This window comes from Saimiri boliviensis, chromosome 15, assembly GCF_048565385.1.
Source record: "Saimiri boliviensis isolate mSaiBol1 chromosome 15, mSaiBol1.pri, whole genome shotgun sequence".
NCBI lineage: Eukaryota > Metazoa > Chordata > Mammalia > Primates > Cebidae > Saimiri > Saimiri boliviensis.
This window is the reverse complement of record NC_133463.1, coordinates 53515829-53537909: the sequence shown is the minus strand read 5'-3', so window position 1 is coordinate 53537909 and position 22081 is coordinate 53515829. Positions and strand designations below refer to the sequence as shown.

At 37.2% G+C, this 22081-nt stretch overlaps 2 protein-coding genes across 2 annotated transcripts in view; one reads left to right on the top strand and one right to left on the bottom strand.

Moving 5' to 3' along the window:
* DCAF13 (DDB1 and CUL4 associated factor 13) overlaps positions 1–6380 on the bottom strand; it is a 27340-nt gene extending 20960 nt beyond the window's left edge. The window contains 4 exon segments of the mRNA XM_003945210.4: positions 1024–1131; positions 1652–1851; positions 5830–6253; positions 6255–6380. Of these exon segments, the coding sequence (XP_003945259.1) occupies positions 1024–1131; positions 1652–1851; positions 5830–6253; positions 6255–6356 (834 nt within the window). The 5' untranslated portion in view covers positions 6357–6380.
* On the top strand, positions 6151–22081 carry SLC25A32 (solute carrier family 25 member 32). Its single transcript, XM_010349298.3, has 7 exons — positions 6151–6563; positions 13076–13226; positions 17538–17623; positions 18685–18845; positions 20198–20311; positions 20571–20716; positions 21677–22081. The coding sequence occupies exons 1-7, from the start codon at positions 6410–6412 to the stop codon at positions 21810–21812; spliced, it is 948 nt and encodes a 315-aa protein (XP_010347600.1). The 5' UTR covers positions 6151–6409; the 3' UTR covers positions 21813–22081.

The window sequence follows — 22081 nt, the reverse complement described above, 5'->3', positions numbered from 1 at the left end:
AACTATTAAAACGGCCTTCAAACTGATCACTCATTGCTGTCAAATTGAATCAACCCAAAGCACAGCTCATATTTTGTCGTTCCCTTGTTAAAAAAAAAAAAAAAAAAAAAACCTTGAATGACCTTGAATTAGTATCTGTACACCAATGGTCATGACAACACTATTCACAATAGCTGAAAGGTGGAAACAAATCAAATGCTCATTGATGAATGAACAGATAAACAAAATGTGACATATACAATAGAATGCTATTTAGCCATAAAAAGGAAATTCTGATGTGCTACAACATGGATAAACTCTGAAGACAATTATGTCAAGTAAAATAAGCCAGACGTGAAAGGCTTATTTCCAAAAAAATTTTTAAAGGCTTATTTCACATACACAAAGTATGATTCTTTAAAATAGGATTCTATTTATATAAAGTACCCAAAATAGTCAAAATCACAGAGGCAAAAAGTAAAATCATGGTTACCAGGGGCTGGGGACTGAGGGGAATGAGGAGTTACTGTTTAATGACTATAGTTTCAGCTGGAGAAGATAAAAAAGTTCTGAAGATGGATGGTGGTTATGGTTGCACAATGATATGAATGTACTGGATGCCACCAAACTATATATTTAAAAACAGATAGTAAGTTTTATGTTCCGTATATGTTGCCACACGCAGGCACAAAACTTCGATGATTCCATACTATGTGACTAATGGAAGCACAAATTACTCATCTTAGCATCAAAAATCCTCCAGAGTAAGTCAAACTCTTTCTAGACTCACCTCCCATTAATTCCACTTCTGTGGTCAACAGAATATTAGTTTATAATGTTAAGCAATTATTTATAAAAAGTCAAAAAGTAAAGGGATGGCTGAATTACGTGAAGAAAACTAGTAATTTTCAAGGTTTTAGTAAGATATTTTGCATTGTGAAACTCCAAAAGGGCCTAGGAACAAATAAACTTGAAAAACGTATTCAATTAGATGATTCTTATATACGTTGATCAAATTTAATCACCTAATGGTATTATACTTACAGTGAAAAAAGAAGTCCCACAAAATCGAGTACATATTCCTCGTACAAAGCCTTCATGTGCTTGTATTGTACGGATACATTTCCGTTGGGTCAGATTCCAAATTCTAACCTATGATAAAGCATATCAGGAAATTTCAGTGAACTATAAATGTAAAATGTTCAGGATAAATTCAACATTGAAAAGGCTACAAATCTTTCTACTGGGCAGCTAAAACCAAAATCCTTTGGATTAAAACAATGCAATGCATGTGGATAAGTATATCAACAAGGAGAAAATACAACCTGGCAAATACTCTGTTGATTCTAGTTTAAAGTGCTGCAAAACTTTTTCACTTGTCATAGTAACAAATTAGGTGTTGACAACATCTTCTGTGAAAAACTAATAAACACTTTAATTATAAACATGATTATTTAATTTACTGTCAAATTGACCCTTAAACTACTGCATTTATAATTTCTTAGATTTAAAGAAGAAAATACTAAACTTAAGTATTCCTAGCAAAATTTAGTCTTGAGAAGTAAACTGAAATTCAATAAAGTAAAACCTACTGTAACTAAAAACTAAAGGAAAAACATCTGAAATGTAAGTACTTTTGGCTGAAAATATCAACATTTAGAGTGAGACTTGCCTCTCCATCACATGCCCCAGAAAGGACAGTAGCCAAGTTCTTTGGATGCTTTGCCAAGCAATTGACTCCATCTCGGTGACCATCCAGCGAAGCAAGGAATGGTTTTGCAAATACCCGTTCCAGTTTGGTAGCATTTAAAGCTCTTACATATTCTCGTGGGACCTCAAAAGGATGTAAGGCAGGATCATAGTTTCTTGGAACTGAAATAAGAGAGATTCCTCTTAATAAAATAATTCAAACTTAGTATTTCCTGCGGACTTCCTCAGCTATTCACTCTATTTGTTATTCAATAAGCAGGTAGTTGGTGACACTGTTCTATGCTTAGCACTAAGAATACAAAAGTAGAAGATCTGTTTTCCAGAAATCTTTCTGAAATTACTGGAAAATCAAGGTATGCATACATCTTGCAAAACAATTAGACCAGGCGTCCCCAAACTGTGGCCCCCTAAGGCCATTTATCCGGCACCCCCGCCACACTTCAGGAAGGGGCACCTCTTTCATTGGTGGTCAGTGAGAGGAGCACAGTATGTGGCGGCCCTCCAACGGTCTGAGGGACAGTGAACTGGCCCCCTGTGTAAAAAGTTTGGGGACGCCTGAATTAGACTATATATATATATATATATATACACACATATATGCACACACACACACATATGCAGCCTTTCCCTCTCATATGTCCTAGTATGCTCTTCAACTGGGTTCTAAGTGTTCACTGTCAGGGCTTCCAATACATTTTTGTTTTCTATTTCCTTATGCCTAGCACAGTTTCTCGCACAAAACATGTGCATGATGTTTGCTCAACAGAACTCTAAGCTTCCTGTGGGGCAGGGAACATTATTAATCTCTGGTGCTAAATTCTGTACTGATAGGCACACAAGGTTGTGATTATCATACTATTATATAGCTATTATTTACTGAACACTTTCTATGTTTGTTTACTTACTTAAAAAAGACTCACTTAAGAGTTCACCAGGTGTCAGGCACTGTGCCAAAAACCTTAATCGTTTGATCTCCACAGCATCCTATGTGTTAAGTTATATTACTATCTCACACTTTATTGATGGGAAAACTGAAGTATAAATAGGTTAATTAACTTGGATATAGCATTATGGAGCCAGGAGTCAAACCAAGGCAGTATGGTTCCAGAATCTCTGTTTTAACTGTCCTGATATGCTGCTAAACACATTTTCTCAGTTAATAATTGTGCTTAGAAAGTAACTTTAAGCTCATATGTCTAAAAAACTCACTGTGTAAAAAGTAAATGCATCCTCTTACCTCATGACTTCACCTTACTGTTTCTTTCTGACTCCCAGGTAATGGTATTATATCTAACATTCAACAAAGCTCTAACCTAGGTCATTCCTACATATTCCAGCTTCCATATTCCCTACTACCAAAACTCAGAGTCCCACTCATCCTCTCTTTCAAACACTTATTCATCTTTCCCTTTAACTCTATTTCTAGTAACTTAGTGTTTTGTTTTTGTTTTTGTTTTTTTGAGATGGGGTATCACTCTGTCACCCAAGCTGGAATGCAGCGATGTGACCATAGCTTACTGCAGCCTCAACCTCCAGGGTTTAAGTGATCCTCCTAACTTAGCCTCTCACCTCAGCCTCCAAGTAGCTTGAGCCTCAGGCATGCACCACCGTGCCCCATTAATCTTTAGATTTTTGGCAGAGATGGGATCTCTTTATGATGCCCAGGCTTGTCTTAGACTCCTGGACTCAAATGATCCTCCCACCTTTGCCTCCCAAAGTGTGGGGTTTATGAGTGTGAGCCAGGGCATCCCCAGCCAGTTTGGGTCTTTATTACATTATACTTAGGCTACTGTAATATCTTCCCTACTGGAGTTGGTGGCAGTTTACACTACTATCAGTCATCTTAAAACAGCTTTTTACATGTCACTCCCATGCTTAAAACTTTCAAAGGCTCCCTGTATAGTAGTCTTCAAACTTTCTGTGTGTCCCATTAGTAACAGAGTTTCTGAGCATATCCCTTCTCCTCAACATATGTGCATATTAATGAGAGCATATAATTAAAGATGTCCTTTTTTTAAGAAAAATCTTGATTTAACACTGTGATAGATTAAAAGGTTCTAATTTCAGCTTAATTCAATGTTTGGCTTTAATGGTTACTATTATAAAAAACAGTCAGGCAGTACTCACTTTCACACAGTACTGTGTTAATAGGATGACATGAATACTGGAACCAATTCCTCACTTTGCAAAGTTTTGTAGTTAACAGATGTGACTTCAATCACTGTAAACCTCTTACAGAGTGGAATAGGTTCAGTTAATATGGTACTGTGCAAAGTGCAGAATGCCTATACTTCACAAAGACAAGCATACCCAAAATGATAATGTCCACAGCTGGCTGTATTTATTTAATATACTTAATTTTCAGTCTCATACATTAGTTATGCAAAGGTTATTTTTGAAATTTAAGTCTACAAATGTAATTTCCATCTATTCTGATGTCAGCAGCTATTCCTACAACTAAATTTAGCATTTTAATAATTTTAATCAAAGTTTAGTAACTCCAACAAGATAGAACATTTTGTTTCTAAATCTCTTCATGTGGTCAAAAATGAATCTTTTGTTTTTTTTGAGTCAGAGTCTTGCACTGTCGCCCGGACTGGTGTCAATGGCGCGATCTTGGCTCACTGCAACCTCTACCCCCCAGGTTCAAGCGATTCTTTTGCCTCAGCCTCCCAAGTAGCTGGGATTACAGGAACCCACCACCATGCCCAGCTAATTTTTTGTGTTTGTAGTAGAAATGGGGTTTCACTATGTTGGCCAGACTGGTCTTGAACTCCTGACCTCATGATCCACCTTGGCCTCCCAAAGTGCTGGGATTACAGGTGTGAGCCACCATGCCCAGCCAAAAATTAATCTTTATAGATGAGAAACTGACATTTATAAAGCAACTATTATGTTCCAAGTGCTGTCTAAACACAGTTCATACACAAACATGATTCTTCCCCGTTTTGTAAGTGAAGTCTGATGGGAAAGCCTATTAATCAAAATAATCACCATGAGACAATGTGATAAACACTGTGATGAAGTGATAGAATCATAGAAGACCGGTGCTGAAAGGAGCTGAGCACATGCAGGAGTTAAGTATGAAAAGATTGTTCAGCAAAAGTTTTCCAGAGAAAGCAGCTACATTGGATAAGGGTGTGCCACAGGAAGCCTTAAAAAAGATAACTGAAATGCACTAAGATTGGCAAGAGTGAATACTAAACCACTTGTGGGAAACATAGTGACTGACCAAAGTGGCAAGGAAGGTGGGACCAGAGATTCAACGATTGGGAATGATGCCAATTCCAAATGATAAATCTAATTTATATTTTAGAAACATTACTGCCTTGTGACAAACTATAAATACCTTGTGAGCAGAGACCTATCTCTTAGCAATGCTGACATGCATGTTGATAATACCTACTGTTCAACCTAAATAGTGAAATACTGTACTCACCTCATCTCATCTCGCTTACTCCTCGTTAAAACTCTAATGACAACGTCCTTCTTTCCATGCCTTAGGTTCATTCCTGCCTGAAGACCTTTGCTCCTGTTATTCTCTTTACTAGAACAATCTGCTCATGCACGGTTAGTCCCTTGTCATTTAGGTATTACGAGGCACAATTAATAAGTAGTTAGCATATTAATGGGGGAAGAGACCAGTAAGCATAAATAAAACTCATTAATTTCACTTTAACCATTCTTTCATCAAACTTCATAAGGGATGTTAAGAGAAAACTGACGCTTTTAAATTTAACTTCATCTCTTCCAACATCCAGAATATGAGCAGTAGGAAGGTTTTTAAAGGTTGTTTAACTCTTAACCCTTCAACCCATGAGTTTGACTCATTCAAGTCCACTTTTCAATAATAGTAACCTGAAGACAATCCTAGAGCAGCAGCTGGAATCTTTTTCCACTATAGACAACTATTTCCCACTCACCACTAGAGGAAATTCTTAAAAAAAAGTACTTGAACAGATTTTAGTTGCTATCCAGTTCCACATCAACCCTGTAAGCACAAAGTTTGCCTTAGCGAAAAGGGAACTGAGAAAGAACCCGACTGGAGCGCCAGCCTCCCCCGGCTTTACTCCGTGCAAGCCGAGGCTAGACCCAAAGACTCGCGGAACGCTTTCCTTTCTCGCTACCAACTTATATTACCTCTCTGTAAGTCAAACTTGGTTTCACGGACATAATTGTCCGGATTCCGACTCAGCATCTTCACCTTCATATTGGTTGCTCTTCCGGCCGAACTCCACGAGGCCTTCCATATAAGTTCGGCCCACCGCCGCTTCCCCTAACATGCGACTTCCGCTTTTCCCAGACTACTTCCAGTCACGTGACTCGCGGAGCGGCCGCCGGCTGGCTCAGCTGGATCCTGCGACGCTCCGTAGTTTTGCCGTCCTGCGCTGGCAGGGGGCGGTTCTTTAGCTGTGCGGTCTCTTCCGCGTCCGAGGGCTGGAGCATTTGTGGGCGAGGCAGGGCGGAGACTCGGCGGAGGCAGGCACCTCCCCTCTAACGCTATTTCCGCCGGCGTGACCTGGTGGCTGCGCCCCACTCACGCCCCCTCAGTACCAGACTCTCAGGGCTTGGCTCCCGCGCCGTGGGCGTCAGAGTCCTCTCGCCGGTCCCGGAGGTGGGCTTGCCCTCGCAAGGGGCGACCGCCGCCACCGTGGCGGCCACAGCATCTCGTCCCGCCTCCGCGGCCCTGGGCGCCGTGGTCTCGGCAGGCCCCGAGCCTATGACGGGCCAGGGCCAATCGGCCTCCGGGTCGGCCGCGTGGAGCACGGTATTCCGCCACGTCCGGTATGAAAACCTGGTAGCGGGCGTGAGCGGCGGAGTGTTATCCAACCTTGCGCTGCACCCGCTCGACCTCGTGAAGATCCGCTTCGCTGGTAAGAGCCTACCTAGAAACCGGGCTGCTTCCTCTCACTGTCAGCCTGAACTGAGTGGTAAAGAATCAAAAAGAGGCCTTGGTCTCCTCCGTGCTAGGAGAAGGAAGAGCGTTGAAGGGGATGCTGTCCGCCGTGGCTCACCTGAACTAGATTTGAGGAGATGGTGCTTTGTAGGCGTGCGATCTTCCCCGCTCCTCAAGACTAAGGGATGGGGCCTGTATGTAGAGAAGTATGAGTAAAAAAATCCTCATTGGCAGGGAAGATGGGATGCAATTCCTGATTTGTGAAATAAAGAAAGGATTGTCACATTTTAGGGTTTATTCCTCACACAGGCAAATCATTCACTCTTGGAGGAACTTTGAAATCTTAGCGTAGCCACGTGGTTTGGCAGCTCGACCAATGTTGGGATAGGGCGTAATCGTCAGCTAATGTTGGGAGTATATTTGGAATAGAATTCTCTTGAATGTTTGTTTTTTGTCGTTTATAGAATGGTACAAGGTCCTGTGAAAGAATAGGTAGCTAGAATCGAAATACTATTTTAAGTGTATTAGATGAATTGAGTATTTGAAGTTAATAAAGGATTTTAGAAGTTAAACTCTATTCTAAAGTCTGGAAACAGTTTCAGAGATGATTTTTGGTAACTGAAATTGCAGAAAATAGTTTTCAAATAAAGTTATTACAAGTTCTGCCTTGAGAATTAAATCTACAGTTTATCTTAGCATTAGGTAATTCATTTCACTTGCTGTATATTAATGTGTAGACTGCTGTATGGGCTACAGAAGTATCTAACAAAGTTCTAGTCTTCAGGGAACTTAGAATTTAATTGTAGACGTTAGACTTAGATAAAAGGTAATTCTAGACGACATGAAATCAGGAAATGCAAATACGAAATATAAATACAGGTAAACCTTCAAGAAAATTCTGCATTGCTGATGGTCATATGTATCTTTAAATGTTCAATGGAAGATTGGGGTTTCCCATAGAAGGGCTAATATTTTGACAGATGGAGAGGAGGCAAGAAGCCAATCTATGAAGAAAAATCATTGAAAATTATGGAGTATTATCCCTAGAAAAAAACATCACGAAGGCATTATAATTTTATGAAGTTTTATGATGCATGCACAAATAATTATCAACAAGTAATCTTTATTTACTAGGAGCAAGGCAATGAACTATGTTTTAGATGTATTAACTCATTTAGTATCCTGTAAATCTACATAGGAACAGTCCTGAGAGTTTATGATCCCTGCTATACAGATGAGGATAACAGAAGTTGACTAATTTGCCTGAGTCACAAGTTTGTAAAGGTGGATCTGGGATTTAAACCCAGGTAATCTAACTCTGGAACACCCTGGCATTTAACTCCTCACCATCCTGCCTCTATAATTCCCTGTTATGCAATAGTTTGAACATTAGAAGAATTTTAGACTTGGCTGCAGGTGCAGGCCTGTATGACTTGGTGTCTTTCTTCAGCAGCATTTTATTTAGGAGCAGAAGAGGTGATAGTCGAGGTGATCATTGAAGAATAGTGTGATTGGTCTGATGAGTTTAAGACAGTGCTGTGAAGCATAGCATTCCTTAGGAAACAATTCTTGTTACCTGAGAAGATTAGTAGTCTTGATGAATTGGGAAGAGTATTGGGAGACTAGTGGGGCTGAGGTGACAGATAAAAGGATTGAGTTTGGATTGGAGGCCTAAATTAAAGATCTAGGCATTGAAGCAGGAGTTTGTATAATAAAGCTCACAGTGTAGCTGTGAAATGGTGATAGGAGGAAAATTTAGGAAGATGAATAACAAATAAAAATGTATTGATTATCAGCATCAATGCTGAATAACTTACTGTAGTTTTTATGCTTCCATTGTAGTTAAACTCATTTAATAAAATTAAAATGTAATGATGACAGGATCTGAATGCATGTGCTATTAAACCAAACCTGGAATTTTTCTGTGAGTTCAAGTACAAATTGGAACTCAGAGGTGTCCAGAATGATAGAAAGATTAGAAATTAATTCAGATGAAGAATAACTAGAGGAACTAGTTTAGCTCAGGAGAGAAAAAAACCTCAAGATATTTAGAGAACTTCCATGTGGGGAAAGGGGGCTGCCTTACTGTGGGTTGATCCTAAGGTCAGATACAGATTGAGTGGAAATTACAGGGAAGCAGATTGTGGTTTGGCAGTGTGGTAGTGCTCAGAAATGAAATTAATGATTACAAGTGGTTCAGATAGCAGTTGGATGACAGAAGTTAGAAGATACTCTTGTATTAGGTGGAAAGATTGGATTAGATAACTATTCAGACTTCTAACTTTACGATGTAATGTTAAACCCTCAAGAATGATGAGAGAGCCCCAACAAAAGAATGAAAATGAGATACAGTAATTTTCTAAGTAACCCAAAAACCTGATCGTTTGCAAGTTAAAGATATGTGTGAGCTTTTGTGAAGAATGTAGAGAGTATGACTACACCCAAAACCTGAAGGAACCAAAATGTAAAATTCAGTAACAGTAGTGCAGAATAAAGTTTTATATGTATGTGGTATTGCAAGACTCAGTGGCATAAATAAACTAGTACTTATTGAGTGCTTGCAATATGTCAGGCATAATTCTAAGAGCTTTGTATGAACTAACTCATTTAATCCTTTGTAATTTTTAGAGTTAGATTCTATTATTTTTCCTATCTTATGGAAAAATTCAGGCACAGAGTAATCCAGTGACTTACTCAAGGTTGCAGACTAATTGCTAGAACTAGGATTCAAGCTCAGAAAGTCTTTTTCCATGACATATGCTGTTAGTTTGAAACCATGTTTTGTAAAGCTAAAGGGAAAATTAAAATGATAGAGATGAAAATAAAGAATGATTCCAGAAAGTGAAGAAGCTGCCAGATTGACATGTCTTTTATGAAAAATGGAAACCGGCAGTAGGATCAGAACCCTTAGTGGGACAGGATGTTAGGAATAAGATCCAGACTAGTAGCACCAGAATGGTAGTTGAAGCCACATGGTTGAGAGACCACCTCTGTTTGATGGAAATTGTGCATATAAAAATCAACATTTAAGGATGGGCAGAGAGGAAGGAGCAAAGGAAATGTAGTGGCAAAGAAGCAAGAGGACATCGAAGATAGTGCGGTGTTAAATGAGCCAGAGGAGAGGGCTTAAGAGATAAACAATTTCAGGTGCTGCTAAGGGTTCCTAAGAAAGAGAGGACTCCAAAATGCCTTTGAAGGTTCTTAATTAGAGTGCTTGAAGTAATTGGTAAAGCTCAAAGCAGATTGCCTTGGAGGTGAGAGAGTCCCTGCTGAGATTGTCTGGAGTGGGGCAGGGAGGAACATGTCTTTTCATTGCTGACACTTAACTGATAAGGAGGCTCTGGGATCAAAGAGTAAATACTTAGGAGAGATTTAAGCCTGTTTAAATGCTAATGGAAAGAACTTAAAGCAAGGAAGAGATTGGGAAATAGAGGCCAGAGGATAAGGTTAAGGTATCTAACTAAGGGGGGTTGTCTGAAGGAACAGGATCTAGAACAAGCTTTTTTGACCAGAAATAAATTTCACCTTTGCTATCCAGTGTGTACACATACATACACAAACATTACTGAAACACACGTTTCATGAAACAATATTTATCCTAACTACTTGTGATGTCATTTATCCTTTGTTTTCTATTCCAGTCTGGTTTTGAAAGAAAGATACTAGCAATCTGAATTGGTTTCTTGATTCATCTGGAATTTTAAAAACACCAATATAGAGCACAGGTAGAGGGGATTACTTTTATTAACAGAGACAAAGGAGAGGTAAAACCAATATCCAGGAAATGAAACAGGTTGTGTTAGCGTGATGGTGCTAGGTGGTAATTTTTTAAGTCATTATATTGTCCTTCTCAGAAGGTGAATTTAAAATGAGTGTCCTGTCTTGGCTCCTTTCTATACACCAAACTTTTTGTCTTCAGTTTGTGTCTATTGGCAATTTTTAGTGCTGTGATAAGCCATTGTAAATTATTTGATAGAAGATTAGATCTACACACTAGTTGGTTAGCAGCAAATATTTTTAAAACAATCATGAGGTCATTTAGGCCAGTGGTCCCCAACCTTTTTGGCTCCAGGAACTGGTTTCATGGAAGACAATTTTTCCATGGATGGGAGTAGAGGAGGTATGGTTGATTTCACGATGAAACTGTTCCTCCTCAGATCATCAGGCAATAGATTATCTTAAGGAGCATGCAGCCTAGATCCCTTGCGAGTGCAGTTCACAGTAGGGTTCCTGATTGTATAAGAATCTAACGCCACCACTGATCTGACAGGAGGCAGAGCTCCAGTAATACAAGCGGATGGGGAGCAGCCGTAAGTACAGATGAAGCTTTGCCCACGCTCCACTTACCTGCTGTGTGGCCCAGTTCCTAACAGGTTACTGACTGGTACAGGGAGTTGGGGACCCCTGATTTAGGCCAAAAACATTCACTGTATCTTATCTATATAATTTTAATTTTATGTTAGGGAGATCCTAGTTCAGCCTTGATTTATACCTATGAAAAGAACAGGTGGTGTTTTAATGGTTGGTTTTGCTTTTTACCTCAAGAGAGAAATGGTATTGTGAGTTTATTATTGAGAGGAAAATGGAAAGTTCTTAGAAAGGGATCTATACAGAAGAATGAGACACAGAGAATCCAGGGGAAGCATCAGGAAGATTATAAACTACACAGGAAAACATTTCTCAGGAGCCTGTCATCCTGCTGCCTGCCTTTAAATTTGTTGTCTTATATAAACCTTAAAAAACCCTGTAAGGTACATGACTTTTATCCACATTTTATAAGTGAGGATGCTGAAGCTCAGAAAGGATAAGACCATGTAGCGAATTAGGGAAGTTACATTTCAAACTCAGGTGTACTGATAAAACAAACCTAATGTACTTTAATCTCACTTCGTGCTGTAACATTGGCAGGTTAGTGATGAAAGAAATTGACTTTTCTGCCTTTGCCTGCAAATGGTAAACAGTGATTCTTTTGCCAGACTGGATTATACAGAGTGAAGTAGGACATTGAGGGGGACAGTGAACCGGGGATGCTCCTGTGGCTAGTGGAGTATAATTTGTGTAAACTTTCTGGAAGACAGGTTCAGTACATATTTGTAACTTAGGTATATACCCATTGACCTATATCCCTTTCTAATAGCTAATTCCAAGACAGTAATCATTCATGCAGATTGTTGTACAGAATGTTCTTTAGATAACTTTTATAATAGCCCAAAAAAGAGAATTCATGTCAAATGGAGGAATGACTGTAAATGATGTGATTTCTATAAGATAGAAAACCATGATGTCATATACTAAAAATCTTTTTTTTTTTTAAGGAAATCTATTGAATAACAAGGAGAACTGCTCACAAATAATCTTGAGTGGAAAGCAAAGCTGTATACAAAACTATAGTAAAATTACAATTTTGGATATACTACAGTATAACATAGAATGGCATGCATGTGGAATGTCATTGCCAATTACTGAGATACTTAATACTCCTAAAATTAAGTGATTTTTTTAAATAGTAAAGAAATAATTGATACTGTATTCCTTGTGGTTTTCTACAGCCTGCTCACACTTTTGTAAATAGTCCTTTTAGCTGCCTCTCATGCCCTAGAGTTATCCTATTTTGAATGTGCTTTCTGTTTCCTACAGAGAGATGAAATGAAAAACTACCAGATTTATAACCTAGATTATATTTTTTACAAAATTGGCAAGAAGACTACTTTAAATGCTGATGATGCTAGTTGAAAACTGATGGTTTCTCAAAGTAGGATGATGGCGGTGTGAACTGAGAGATATAGACAGGTGAAAAAGAAATTTGTGAGAGAATCAAAAGGACTTGTTATTTGATAAAAAGGGATGGGGGAGGAGGGTTCATGGATAGTCCCTGGGTATCTGGTGTGGGTATCTATGTAGATGATGACGTTTGTTGAGCGATTACAGCTCAACAGTAAGAGCAGCTTCAGAAGGGATGGGGAAAACTTGTTCAATTTTGGATATGTTCAAGTGGAATACTTTCCTACTTTCTACTTGGATTTTGATATGTTTTGGTGGAGAGGATAGGAAGAATTTCCAGGAAGAAAATTTACCCCATCCTCTGCATTTTCTTTCCTGCCATTCCTCAGGTCTTGCTAGTACTCGATATAATTGAGGCTCCTGGCCTCAATTATTTTTTTACATTAGAATCCTTAACCTTGGAGCAAAAACCAAGCCTAAGTGTTGAAACCTAGTTACCTAAGAGACTTTCAGATTATTTGCGCTAATCTAATATTTCCTAAAATATTATTTGAGTGCTTAGTATGCCCTAAATAAACACTTGAATAAATTGAGGAATGTAGTAGTTTTAAAATATTGAAGCCTGGAAAACATTTTTTTCTACTACCTAAAAAAGTTTTTCTTCTAAGCTTATCTCCTTTATATAACTGATTGTGCAATATCTGTGTTTATATGTGATACAGAGCTAGAACTTTGTTCTTACCTGACTTTGTGTATCGTTTAATGCAGTGAGTGATGGATTGGAACTGAGACCAAAATATAAAGGAATTTTACATTGCTTGACTACCATTTGGAAACTTGATGGACTACGGGGACTTTATCAAGGAGTAACTCCAAATGTGTGGGGTGCAGGTTTATCCTGGGGACTCTACTTTTTCTTGTGAGTAGATTTGGGAGATTTTACAGTATTAAATAAAAAAAGGAATTTTTGTTTTTAGTGATTTTTTACATGTCAGATGATGAAACATGAGTCATTTATTCAGTTTCTCTGAATTGGAAGGATCAGAAAGAACAAAATGACTTAGTTTGATTCAAAATGGCTAATTAGTTTGATTATCAGATGCCTCTGATAATAGCTAATGGCTTATTAGCTATTATTAGTTTATAAGCCATTAGCTATTATCAGAGGCATCTATTTAATCTGGAAGAAAGTTCTTAATAGGAAAAAGGTGAAGAGATGAGATGGAATAATACTCTTACAGAAGCCATTTCTGTGAGGTGAATTCAGGAAGATGAAATGTTTAACTGATTACTTTTGTAAGCTAAATACATATTAAAGGGAGCTTTTCACTTTAGTTAAAGCCATTTGAAAAACAGCCAGCTCCAGATAACTCACAATGAAATTATAGGGCCCCTTCGGTGTTTTATTAGTTGTTTTAGCAATATCGTGCGTACTCTTAAGCGTTTCTAATAGAGTCAAAATATTACTAGATTAGAAAAAGTTGAATCAGTTGGTTTGTTATTTGTTAGTGGTTTTGGAAAGTGTCGTAGAGACTAGAGGAGCCTGAAACTGTTGTCTAAAATTAATCCTATAGATTTCAGTTCTCTTTGGTATTCAATTTTGATAAAGAAGATTGTTTAAATAAGTTATTTTCTCCATGTGTCAGAGATTAGTTCCAGAGTACCCCAAATAGAAAGTTTCATAAATACTGAAATATCATTAGTTACTTTTTATCCTCATCCAGATTCCCAAAATATTTAAGATGGCTTACAAAGATATATTTGATTTATGATGAAGGTGGAAAAGCAGGAGAGTATAGTCCTTGGGGTCCTCATATGAATATGTACCACAGGAAATCCCTATTGAGAACAGAAAGCAAAAGTCAGTGCATGGACAAAAGGGTTTGAGGCAAATTGTTTCTTGTTTGACCTGCCCCATCATCTTTCCAGCTCATTCCTTTCCTTACTCTTTCACTGGTCAGATAACATCATCATTTAAAATAACTGCTCTCACCTGCCTCCTGAAGAAGTCATAGAAGGATCCTCTGACAGGCATATGCTTTTTTAGTGAACAAGAGCGTGGTTACAAAGTATCCTGGCACTGCACTGAGGGATAATGTGCTGCTCGGAGCATGCCTCTGGTGAAACTGAAACCATGAATGGTGAAGCTTTTCTTTGCTTCAGCACGTTTCATTTTTAGGAAAACATCATATTTGGTATATTTGCCTTTGTCTTCTCTGTGTCACATATTTTACTTGAGCTCGCATAAGTTTATGGCAGTATCCAAACCAAACTTAAAATATTTTTTAAGTGAAAGCAAAATAAAATTCAGCCTTAAAATTGTTCAAATATTTTTTTCTCTTTTTCTTCTCTTTAGAGAGGTATGTGTGAAATTATATACACACACACACCCCTCGAGACACACACACACACACACACACACACACACAATGCTTTATGAATTTGAGTTGTATAGATTCATCAAGACAGTTTCTAAGGATAAGCCATATTAATATAAAATTGGCATGATAAGAATTTATTGGGCCAGGTGCGGTGTCTCACACCTGTAATCCCAGCACTTTGGGAGGCCAAGGCAGGAGGATCACATGAGTCTGGGAGTTCAAGACCAGCCTGGGCAACATAGTGAGACCCATCCCTTCAAAAAATTTTAAAAAGAATTAGTCTGGCTTCATGATGCTGCATGCCTGTAGTCTTAGCTAACTGGGAGGCTGAGGCAAGAGGATTGCTAGGAATTCAAGGTCACAGTGAGCTGTGATTGTGTCACTGCACTCCAGTCTGGGTGATAGAGTGAGACTCTGTCTCTGAAAAAAAGAAAAGAAAAATGTGTTCACTTGACATCTTCATCCGAGAGAAAAGTGGAAATTAGCATTAAAGGAAATAGGCTGATTTGACGCCCTTACTTTGAAACATTAAATGGGGATTTTTCTACTAAATAAACCCCAAATCTCAATCTGCCACTCAAGAGTAGCCAATTGAATACACAATTTAGAGAGGAATATAAGTGAATTGATGGAGCTGAAAAACACAATAGGAGAACTTCGTGAAGTATGCACAAGTTTTAACAGCTGAATTGATCAAGCAGAAGAAAGGATATCAGAGGTCGAAGACCAACTCAATGAAATGAAACAAGAAGACAAGATTAGAGAAAAAAGGATAAAAAGGAACGAGCAAAGTCTCCAAGAAATATGGGACTATGTGAAAAGACCTAATCTACCCTTGATAGGTGTACCTGAATGTGACGAAGAGAATGAATCCAAGCTGGAAAATACGCTTCAGGATATTATTCAGGAAAATTTTCCCAGCCTAGTAAGGCAGGATAATATTCAACTCCAGGTAATACAGAGAACACCACAGAGATATTCCTCAAGAAGAACAACTCCAAGGCACATCGTCAGACTCACCAGGGTTGAAATGAAGGAGAAAATACTAAGGGCAGCCAGAGAGAAAGGTCAGGTTACCCACAAAGGGAAGCCTATCAGACTTGCAGCAGATCTCTCAGCAGAAACCCTACAAGCCAGAAGAGAGTGGGGGCCAATATTCAACATCCTTAAAGAAAAGAACTTTCAACCCAGAATTTCACATCCAGCCAAACTAAGCTTCACAAGTGAAGGAAAAATAAAGTTTTTTGTGAACAAGCAAGCACTCAGAGATTTCATCACCACCAGGCCTGCTTTACAAGAGCTTCTGAAAGAACCACTACACATAGAAAGGAACAAACAGTATCAGCCTTTCTAAAAAAAATATCAAAAAGAGCATCAATATAATGAAGAATTTACATCAACTAATGGACAAAATAGCCAGTTAATGGCAGTATTAAACTCACATATATTATTATTAATTCTAAATTTAAATTGACTAAATCCCTCAATCTAAAGACAGGCAATTTGAATAAAAAACTAAAACCCATCAGTATGCTGCATCCAGACCCATCTCACATTCAAGGATACACAAAGACTCCAAACAAGGGATGGAGAAAGATTTACCAACCAAACAGAGAGCTAAAATAAATAAATAAAAAGCAGAAGTTACAATTAAGCAACAAAGATCAAAAGAAGCAAAGAAGGACATTATATAATGATAAAAGGATCAATGCAACAACAAGAAGAGCTAAAGATTCTAAATATATACGCACCCAATACAGGAATACGCAGACATACAAGACTTATAAAGAGACTTAGACTCCCACATAATAATAGTGGGAGACTTCAACATTAATATTAGACAGATCAATGAGACAGAAAATTAACAACGATATTCAGGACTTGAGCTCAGATCTGGAACAAGTAAATGTAATTAACATTTATAGAACTCTCCACTTTAAATATACAAAATATACACTCTTATCAGTACCACATCATATCAACTTAGAAGTTTAAACGAAATCTTGGTTGGCTCCTTGTTTGTTATTCTCTTCCCTCATTTTCTTTTATATCTCCATTACTAAGGACAATTATAGGCATACCCATATTTAGATTGCATTCTAGCCTGGGCAATAAAGCAATACCCCCATCCTCTCTCCCTCTTCCTCTTTCTCTTTCTTCCTCTTCTTTATTCTTTTTCTTATAAAAAAATAAAAATAAAAAAATAATAAAATGAAAAAAAAAAAAAGTGGCCAATTTTCCCCGTCTTCCCACCCATCCTTACTACTTTTCTCCATGCTGATCCCTTTCCCTGTTGAAAATGTGCCTGTCTCAATACCCAGTTCAATACTACCTTTTACACAAAGCCTTCTGTGATCTCAGTCATAATTCCTGAGTATCTTCTATTATCTGTTGTATTATGATCATTTAATAGTGCTTATTAGTTTGTTAAGAAAAAAATCACGTTTATCTTTTTATCTGTCAGAAACTCAACTGTAGTACCTGAACATAGGTGCTCAGTGTATATTTGTTAGATACCCCTCCTTTGGTATCTTTTGTCTTTTCTGGCCAGTCTGTATACCACCACTATATTCTACCCTCCTCCCAGTTTTTCTGTCTTTTGAAAGTAATTGATGAGTGTCTGATTAAAATACTTTACATTTGTATTGATAGCCATATTTATTTAAGAGGGAGGGGTGGTATAATCTTGCAGTAAACCACTTCCAACAAATCCATTCTTGAAAAAGGTCTCATTCTGTGGTTGCATTACGTATTGACTTTTGCTTTTGAAGTACTGGTGTTGTGTTACACTTTAAAACAGACTTTATGACACCTATTCAAATTAAACTGCTTGTATTTAATTCTTTTAGTTACAATGCCATCAAGTCATATAAGACAGACGGAAGAGCTGAACGGTTAGAGGCAACAGAATACCTTGTCTCAGCTGCTGAAGCTGGTAAGGCAATTTGTGAAATGTAAAAATGTCACCTTCCAAACTTAATTTTCAGTTTTTGCTTTTGATTTTTTTCTTTGAACACCTGAGTTTAAATATGCCTAACTATATTAAATTAGTTATATGGAATTTCTTAGCAGGAATTCTTATGATTACTCTGTTCAGATTTCAAGAATTTTACTTATCACAGAGTGGTAAAGTTTAGAAAAGTTATGAATTCCTAATAGTTTAAAATGATTTGGTATAGGGTTTCTTTAATTAAAGTATAATTATAGTTTTCAGATTATACAATTTAGCATACTTGTTTAATCACTTCATTTATGTATACTATCCAGAAGGAAAAAACAAAGTGAGAGTCATCAGTCTTTATAACTCCTACTTTAATACCTTGATTTTTTAGTGTTTGATTAGGCAGAAACTAACTTACTCATTTTCAAATACATAGCCCCTAGCAAAGAGCTGAGTCATAACAGGTCTAAACCTTACGAAACCTAGCAAATAAGAAACTTAGCCAGATGAATTTTTTTAATAAAATTGTCAGTCTCTGTAACAGATGTAAAATGTGACTTAATATATTACATAATTATTTAATTTATGAGGGATAGTAGTTAGTTTGAATGGATTTGAAGGAGATTGTGATAAAGTTGGGGTAGATACGTGTGTCACATGCACAGGGTCTTGGGGTGCCAGATTCCTGGTCCTTTTCCCCTGTCTTCAACACCTCTGAATTATACTGTGTACTATACCTAAGATCTGTATCTGCTTACCTTCTGTTCTCTGCACCTGGCCACGTTTAGGGGTCAGGACATTTTTGCTATCCTTATACCTCAAAGGGAAAGCATCTCACATTTCCGTCTCCCTTTTAATTTACCTCTCACTAACTGCATGAGGAACTTAATCCTTTGTCCTTAAAACTGCCTCAGAGACTGCATTTTATAGTTTCAGATATGGTCCCTGTGCATTATCTTTTTTAAAAAAAACATAAACCTACTGTTTTTAATTTGGATTATCGTAAGAGTGAAAGTATCTGTATGGTGAATAATCTTATTGAAATCTCATTTTAGGAGCCATGACCCTCTGCATTACAAACCCATTATGGGTAACAAAAACTCGCCTTATGTTACAGTATGATGCTGTTGTTAACTCCCCACACCGACAGTATAAAGGAATGTTTGATACACTTGTGAAAATATATAAGTATGAAGGTGTGCGCGGATTGTATAAGGTAACAAATTATCAATATATTTTAAATAACTGAAAATTGCAATTTCCGTTGGCTCTGTTGTCTTAGTTCTGAGTGACCTGTAGTAAGTCCCAAAAAGAATCCAAACTTAGGCAAGAAACAATTTAATGAAAACTGAAATCTGGTTAGTAATACTGAAATTGTACTTAAAGCTATTTATCCTCATTAACATAGGATGTATCATCATGACATTGGTGGGTGTGAGAACTGTCTAAAACTTGTCAAGTATCTTTTTGATAAGTCACACAACAAGGTCACCTATTCCTTACTTCATTCCTTGGAAACCCTGGTCTCTTGGGAACCTGGGGTAATGTAGTCTGGAGAAGACATTAGCAGTTCTAACAGGATCTTAAAATGTTTTTTTTTAATTCATCTCAAATCTTACATAAATCTAAAAATAACAAAAATTAAACCCAGCCCTTTGCCTGTTGTAATATTTTAAAAATTTCTTCCTAGTGTCATACCTGTTTTCTGATTTTATAACTCCTTTTTATTTTCCCCTTTTCTACCTTCTCCCATTTCTTGCTTATCCCCATAAAGAAATTTTTAGGCATACATAGTTTAAAATCAAAATTAGATGCATTGAATTTCAGTTTGGTTTTTAATGATTGAGTAATAGCTTTTAAAATCATTGATTTTACTGACCTATGGACAAAAATTTTGTAAATATATTATTCAATTTTGTGTTTTTTCATCACTTTCTGCCTTAGTATTTCAGAATACGTATCCTTAGTTCATTGATTTACCATTACCTTTAGTTTCTTTGTAGCCCAGGCTGGAGTGCAGTGGCACAATCTCGGCTCACTGCAACCTCCACCTCCGGGGTCCTGGTTCAAGCAATTCTCCTGCCTTAGCCTCCCAAGTAGCTTGGATTATTTTTGTATTTTTAGTAGAGATGGGTTTTCATCATGTTGGCCAGGCTGTTCCTGAATTCCTGACCTCATGATCCACCCGCCTTGGCCTCCCAAAGTGCTGGGATTACAGGCGTGAGCCACCTCGCCCAGCCACCTTAGTTTCGAAACTTCCCAGAATTTAATTTCCTACTCAAGTCTTGACAGTGTATACCATCAAGAAAAACAGTATGTATACTGTTTAAAGAAAAACTAATATATGAACATCCAAATATTTAAAAATAAAGTAGAAGGGAATAGTACCCCTTTGTTTTTTTATATTACTACAAGTTTTTAACCTCAGATTTTAAAAATGTTATTTGTACAAAACTTAAATGAATTTGCTTAAAGTGCTATAATGAGAGACAAGAGAAAGTATTTTACTCAAATATGTTGTTCTTTGAAAGTATATTGTTTTGCTTTTCAAAAACCATTCCCTTTTAGGGATTTGTTCCTGGGCTGTTTGGAACGTCACATGGTGCCCTTCAGTTTATGGCATATGAATTGCTGAAGTTGAAGTACAACCAGCATGTCAATAGATTACCAGAAGCTCAGTTGGTAAGATGATTCATTTACTTTTATGAGTATTTAGTAGATAGAAATTTTTGTCGTGCTTACTTTGGTGGCGGTGCTATGATGAGTACTGACTCTGCCACTGATTTAATTTATAGTTAAATATTTATAGGCTGATGTCACACAATTGTCAAAAATAGAAACCCTTTAAAGATCTATTTAAATTTTTTTAATATAATTTTTACTTCTGTGTTTTTAAAGGAATCCTGTCTAAAGAAAAAACTATTTTGTGTTACCATTTTAGAGCACAGTAGAATATATATCCGTTGCAGCACTATCCAAAATATTTGCTGTCGCAGCAACATACCCATATCAAGTCATAAGAGCTCGTCTTCAGGACCAACACATGTCTTACAATGGTGTAATAGATGTAATCACAAAGACATGGAGGTGAGAGCATGCGCTATATCAAAATTGCTTTGATAAGGTACCTTGCATATCTTAGACCATCTTGTTGATAGTAGTTTTATAGCAAAGTCCAGTTTGCTGTGGTAAAAACATGATTGGTGGTCCCTGCTTTCCCTATTATTAGGTATGTGACCATGTCTCTGAGGCTTGATTTCTTCATTTGTAAAATAAGACTCTCTAAGCAAATGGGTTGTTGTAAGAGTCAAATTAAATGTGTGAAAATGTTTTAGAAAATGAAATTTAAATGTTTTAAAATATCTGAGGATATTGAATATAAGAAGTCAAAGTATAGCTTAATACATTCAAGAAGGCTCCAAACCTGCTACTGGCACAATAACTTTTGCAAATACTTGTTTCAATATATGAAAGAGATGCTTGTTCTTCAGCATGAAACTAGTTAAATTATTATAGGCAGACATCACTATATTTCCCTTTAATTCTGGAAGAACAGAGCAGAACATTTAGGATGTTTACATTTAATTTAATTCAAGAAATATTTAATGAGTGCCTATGTGACAAAGTTCTAGGCCATATTCCATATTCTTGTCATTAAGGAAATAAAGTTTTATCTTTGTGTATGCTGTATTTAATGTTGGATAGCATTTATCCAAGCTGTGAGATTTTTTTTAATGCCTACATTAGGTCAGTTAAAACTCCTGCCTGTTCATATATTTAAAAGCATTTGAAAGATAGCTAACTTAAAGCACTTTTAATTCAGTTTGGAGGTGTCCTTACCCTCTCTTCCTCAGTAGATCCATAAAAGGAATGTAAACCCCTACAAATGGCTTATAAACTACATTACTTTAGGACATGGAAAACATGGACTTAAATCAGAGTAAGATTTGACTGCTGCTTGCTCCATGCCTTTTGTCAGTTAAAACTTTCGTGTTTTCATGCTAGCTCTATAGAAAATTAAGCATGTATCTATTTTTCCCTCTAAAGGAAAGAAGGCATCGGTGGATTTTACAAAGGAATTGCTCCCAATTTAATTAGAGTGACTCCAGCCTGCTGTATTACCTTTGTGGTGTATGAAAATGTCTCACATTTTTTACTTGACCTTAGAGAAAAGAGAAAGTAAGCTAAAATAAGACAATTCAGTATATTTGCCCAAGGCAGCAACAAGCTCCTTTTGTTTAAGGCATAAAGAAGAATCCTGCACAGCAACATGGCTCATATTTGAAATTGGTCTGTAGTCATTAGAGGCCAGAAAACTGCTAAGTCTTTGCAATGTTTTTCTGCTTTTTGCCTTCCCCATATATATGGACCTTGGCTACCTCTGCCCAAAATGGCTGCCATCAACACAATGTTAAAACTGAAATAAAGTATAGAGTTTCACAAATTTCTACA